We start from the raw sequence: 6,047 nt of genomic DNA on the forward strand, positions 1-6,047 counted from the left end.
GATGGGCCTTGGACCACCGTTCCTGCCTTCAGATTCCATGAGCTGTGGCTGGACGTCTACCCGGAAGAATGAGGCGGGTGGGCTGGGATTTGCTGAGATCCCCTCGTGAGCTCAGTGCCCGTTGCTGTCCTGACATGGGGCGGGGGGTGTCCAGTGTGCTGGCCTGGTGTGTCCTGGTTCTCTGGCCCCGAGGTTCCCTGCTACCCCGGGATGCAAGACCCATCCCGTCTTTGTCAGCAGAGTGAGAGCGCTCAGGTCCTCCCGGAGGCCTGGTGGTGTCCTCAGGAGCAAAAGTAATTAGAGGGACACGGAGGTGGTGGCTGGCCTGGGTCCAGGGTGGGCTTCCTCTGTCCACGGCGCTCTCTGCCACCTGCGAGCTGCCTGGAACCAGCCTGCAGTGAGCACTGACCCTGTTGCTTTGGGGGTGGGGACGTTCCCACCTGGCACCCAGGAGGCCAGGCCTCCACATGGCACCAAAGGGAAACCCCGCCCCTTTCAGAGCCACATCCTCTCAGGGCCCCTGCCGCCTCGGGGACCCCTGTGTCTCACCTCGCTTCCGTGGCCCACACTGAGCCCACACCGAGCCTGGCACACAGGAGGTCCTTAGTAAGTGGTTATTGCTGACTAACTCACACAGGAAGTGAACCCAGCCCTCTCAGCTTGCAGATGGGCAAATGGCAACCCAGGGTCCACGGCTCGCTGCTGACAGGGCCACCGCTGAGAGCCCAGGTGTCCCGAGAACCCTGGTGGGAGGTTGTGAGTTGAGGTCACCGGATGAGAATCCCAATGCAAAGACACCCAACGATGGGGCTGCCACCCCCTCCCCCCGCAAGCCCCCTCCCCTCCAGGCCCCTCCTTGGCTGGACTCACCCAGAGAGAGGGAGTTTAAGATGATGCCAGAGCAGTGGTTAAGAATCCGTCTGCCAATGCAGGGGACACGGGTTTGAGCCCTGGTCCGGGAAGATCCCCATGCTGCGGAGCAACTAAGCCTGTGCGCCACAACTACTGAGCCTGCGCTCTAGATCCCGCGAGCCACAACTACTGAGCCCACGTGCCACAACTACTGAAGCCCGCGCGCCTAGAGCCCATGCTGCACAACAAGAGAAGCTACTGCAAGGAGAAGCCCGCGCACCACAGCAAAGAGTAGCCCCCGCTCGCCTCAGCTAGAGAAAGCCCGCACGCAGCAGCAAAGACCCAACGCGGCCAAAAAAAAAAAGATGATGCCAGAGAAGGTCATGCCCATCAGGAACCGGAAGAAGCAGTAGGCGCCGAAGGAGCAGAAGTACGCTGTGTCTGTCCCTGGAACTGCCAGCTGCAGGTACGACCAGACCAGGGGGCCTTGTGGCCCAGCCTGAGCCCGGCCATGGGCGCAGGGTTAGGGTTCCTAGGAGGCAGCAGTATCCCGCATGCGGGCTGTGGAGGGAGGGTAAGAAGAAGCTACCCCCTCACCACATCTGAAAGCCACTTGTCTGTAATAGATGCGCACCTGCTGGGACCCAGACACTGGCAGGACCAGGGAGGGAGAAGCCTGGTGTGGAAGGAAAGTGGGGATGAAGAGACGTATTCCCTCCTTCGTTCTTTCACTCAAGGAATATTTCTGGCTCCCTACCAAGCCCCTACTCTCCCAGGGTCGGGGAAAGACAGAGATTCTGCAAAGGCTCAGAGGCAGGTGCAGTGGGTTATGAGAGGGTCCCCTGAACAGCTCTCTGGCGGGAGGGAGCCCTCAAACCAGAACTCATGGGGGGCAAACCCTTGGCAGGGCCCAGGCTGGTGGGAGCAGGACCCCAGAGTCCAGTCTTTTGGTTCAGACTGAATGAGAACCTTCAGTTTTCACTTTTTTGTGAGCAGCGCACAAAACCCCAAGTTAACCCTCCTCTATCTCATTCTTGAATTTCCCTCCAAAAGAAAACTGCAGTTAAGAAGAACCTTCATTCACGTCTACGTGGCACGTGTGTACCATGCCCGGGGGCGCCCCACTCACTCTGAGGGTGAGAATTTTAAAGATCTCTCCTAAATGGTGAAGACCACTTGACTCAAGTCTAAAATTGCTGAGGAAGAGAGGATGACCCCCTGACACCCTCGTGAACGTCTCTGGAGGGGGGTGCAGGCTTGCTCCTAGCCTGACCAGCGCCGCTCTCCAGATCAGCAGCCCCGCAGGGAAACTTGCAGGAGCTGCTTGCCTCCATCCGTCAGCCAGGAGGAAGCAATCCTCCGGGGACCACGGCTCATCCTCCCGGGTCTGGAGTCACCTGGAGACAGGGAGGGGAGATGCAGCAACAACTAGGTACACGGGCACACTCTCACTGGCTAGCTCATGGCAGATTTGTGCTTGCTTACAAAGACCAGTGTTTCTAATAAACAGTATCATAAACTTGACTTTTTTTAAAAAATTAATTTTATTTATTTATTTTTGGCTGCCTTGGGTCTTCGTTGCTGCGCGCGGGCTTTCTCTAGTTGTGGCAAGCAGGGGCTACTCTTCGTTGTGGTGCGCAGGCTTCTCATTGCGGTGGCTTCTCTTGTTGTGGAGCACGGGCTCTAGGTACATGGGCTTCAGTAGTTGTAGCACGTGGGCTCAGTAGTTGTGGCTCATGGGCTCTAGAGCACAGGCTCAGAAGTTGTGGTGCACGGGCTTAGCTGCTCCGCGGCATGTGGGATCTTCCTGGACCAGGGCTTGAACCTGTGTCCCCTGCATTGGCAGGCAGATTCTTAACCACTGCACCACCAGGGAAGCCCATAAACTTGACTTTTGTAAAACAAACTGGACTAGTCATTTTGGGGAGGCCAGTGTGGGGCGGGGCTTGTTACACCACAGAGGGGTCCAAGGCCAGGGTAGGGGGGCCTTGGCACCGCCCCATTTGTAAGAGAGGGTCCAGGGCTGGAGCCCCAGCTTGGCCAGGTGAGCAGCATTTCTCCTCCACACACCCCATGATAGACTCATTCCCTCCCTTCCTCCCTTCCTTTCTCCCTCCCTTTCTCCCTCCCTTCCTTCCTTCCTTCCTTCTGTTACACAGATGTTCATTGATCACCTCTAAGTGGCAGGCCTGAGCTGGGGGCTGGTGACGAACGAGACACTATGAATAAGATACAGGCTCATACACAGAAAGACCGGACATGTCTTGACACGGGGTGACCAGGGCTATGACAGGACCACCCGTGAGGGGCCTGAAGCACCTTGCACACTCCAGGGTGTGGAGTCTGCAGTCCAGGAGGGCCCCCAGAACCTGAACAGTGAGAGGAGGGGCTGCAGGGAGGGGAGAGGAGGAGGGAGAGAGAGGGGAGGAGGAGCAGGGAAGGAATGGGAAAGAGGATGGAGGAGGCAAGGAGCCGACTCCATCAGAACCATGGTGTGTGCTGCATTTCCGGGCGTCTCTCTATCCTCAGGGGCCCTTTTGGTCAGTTGTGGCTCATCTGCACAGTGGGATGCAGCCCGGACGCGGGGAGGACAGGAGAGCTTTTTCTGAAGGAATACGCAGAGGCCACGAATGAGGTAAAAGCCATATACAAAACCATGTAGGGGTGTGTCAGCATTTGTATAGAAAAGGGGGATGGAGCACATGTACATGTTCACCTGGATTGTATAAAATCATAAAAAATCTCTGTAAGGTACACGGAAACCAGGCTGCCCTGTAGAAATCGCTGGAGTGTGGCACAGAGGGGAGAACGCTTCCTTGCACACTGCTTGTACCTTCTGGAACTTTGAACCTTGTGAATGTATTGTATGCATTATCTATTTTAAAATACACAAACTTTAATAAAGAAAAGTTAATGAAGAGGCGCGGGAGGCTGGGACCCTCGTCCCCAAAGGCTCACCTGTCTGCAAGGCTGCCAAACACCACGGCGCCCACCAGCACCCCGGCCATGTAGACGGACTGAGCCAGGTCTCGGAGGGCACGGGCCTCACACACCAGATCCCACTACGGGGAAAGGAGGGACGCTCCAGCCTTGGCCTCGGGCAGCAGCCCCCCCGGCCCCCCACCCCGGCCCCACCCCAACCTCCATCACGATGGTGGACGGGAAAACACTGCGGTCATAGACCGAGTCATCCTTGCGGCCCTTGGTGGCCGCCCCGTGGACGGAGGTGTTGGGGCCCAGGAGGGCGCACTGAGGCTGCGTGAAGTGTCGGCATGTCTCGGGGGGCCCCAAGCAGGTCCAGGGGTACGGTGGCCCTCAGCCAGGCCCCCGAGCCATTGACAGTGGCTGCAGTGTGGTTGGCGGGCCTTTGGCAGTAGTGGCGGGGCACGGCGGCCGTGAAGTTCAGTTGTGGCAGGCCAGCAGGCTGCAGGGCAGCAGCAGCAGGGCCGTATAGACCAGCTGGAAGCCACCCATGCCACCCAGGGCGTCCAGCAGGCCTGTGAAGGCCATGGCCATGGGCCTGACCTGAGGCCCAGCCTCGGAGCCTTACGTAAAGGGGCTGGGATGGGGCCCTGGGAGGTGGAGGAACAGGCCAGGGTTAGGACCTCAGATGCCCCGTGTCCCGCAACTCAGAGGGTTTGGGTTACACCTCACAGGAGGCCTCCGGTGTCCCCAGGTCTGCAGCGCTCCCCCTCCTGCCAGGCCCTTTCTCCTCATTTCTCCCAGCCTCTCCCCTCCGAGTTAGAAAAGCGAGGGGTCCTAGAGGGCCGCCTCACATCCCACTGCCCAGATCTGCAGGCTCAGCCCCCTGCCCATGGCCCTCGCAGGGGGGACCCCAGCTGTAAATGTGGCGCCATCACCACCCTCCCCTTTTCCCTGGAGGCCACTGTGAGGCATCTTCAAGAGCCCAACTCCAGGGGACTTCCCTGGCAGTCTAGAGGTTGAGACTCTGCGCTTCCAATGCGGGGGACGCGGGTTCGATCCTTGGTCGGGGAACTAGGATCCCACAAGCCGAGTGATGCGGCCAAAAAAAAAAAAGCGCGCAATTCCAGCCTCAGCACACGGGACCCAGTCCTGTCCCTGGGCTCCCTTGACGCCGGAGCCTTACATGCTTGGCGGTCACATAAGAGGTGCCAGTGATTACAGCTGCTTGCCCCTCCCCCACTTCCCTGGAAGTCAGAGGCTGCATGGGAGACACTTGGAAAAAAGTCCTTGAAAAATGCCCAAATAGGGCAACCAAGAGGAAGCCCTGCTCTCCCTGCCCCCACCCCAGGTACTCTCCGGCTGGGGGTGTGGGAGGGGGCAGGGTCTCCGCTCATCCAGACCCACAGTGTTCCAACCTCTCATCAAAGGAAACCCAATACAGAGAACTAAGCGGGTGGGGCCTGGTGCACCTGGCCCCCCGCCCCTCCACCTGGCCCCTCTCACAAACCAGCCCAGGAGTCCAGGAAGTGATGGACCACTCCCCTTGCTGATGAGGATGCTGAGGCCTAGCAGGACTTGGCCCAGGGACTCCCAAAGGCAAAATGCAGATTCCAGGCCCTGTGCCCGACAGTCTGCCACTCGGGGCTCCACCTGGGGCTCCTGGTGGCCGAGGGCAGCCCCCACCCCCCAGCTGGGCTCCTTCAGTCTTTGCTCTGCAGACGCTGCTGCCCTGGTTTGCGGCTCACCCCTCCCCACGCTGTCCCAGCCCCTCCTCTACCCCCACCTCAACCTACTCTTTGTCTTATCTGTGGTAAGAAGAGCTGGGATCCCAGAGGGGCTGGAGCAGCTTATAGAAGCTGCAGGTGTCTGGGTCACAGGGGCAACTCCCCTCCCCCACCCTCGAGAAGACTTAAAGGAGGCTCTGTGTCCTGGGGAGCTTCCTGGGGGTCAGGTTTGTGCTAAGTTAGGGGTTTGGGTTTCAGCCAGAGCCTCACGGGCAGAGTGTGCGGGGAAAGAAGGGGTCAGGGCTTAGAGGAGGGGGGCATGTAGGACCAGCAGGGCCATGTGGGACCTCAGCAGTATGGTCCTGTCCCTGCAGCGGGGGGGCCCCATCCTCCCCTCCCAGATGCCCAGGACTCCAGCAGAGGTGCGAGCCCCCAGGACGATGGGGAAGGGGATGGAGGGCAGGGCAGGGGCGGGTGTGAGGCCCTGAGCAGTCCCTGCAGGACAAGGCTTGCTGTGCCCTCCTGGGCAGCAGGTTTAGGCAGAAA

At 59.4% G+C, this 6,047-nt stretch overlaps 1 protein-coding gene across 1 annotated transcript; it reads right to left on the reverse strand.

Annotated features, from left to right (window-relative positions):
- Positions 1-629: 629 nt before the first annotated feature.
- Positions 630-4,368, reverse strand: SLC22A20 (solute carrier family 22 member 20). The gene is given in 6 exon segments (XM_007198582.2): positions 630-743; positions 1,205-1,338; positions 3,791-3,914; positions 3,994-4,134; positions 4,136-4,257; positions 4,260-4,368. Coding segments are annotated over 6 exon segments (744 nt in total).
- Between the last annotated feature and the right edge of the window lie 1,679 nt (positions 4,369-6,047).

This window comes from Balaenoptera acutorostrata, chromosome 9 (genome assembly GCF_949987535.1).
Source record: "Balaenoptera acutorostrata chromosome 9, mBalAcu1.1, whole genome shotgun sequence".
Lineage (NCBI taxonomy): Eukaryota > Metazoa > Chordata > Mammalia > Artiodactyla > Balaenopteridae > Balaenoptera > Balaenoptera acutorostrata.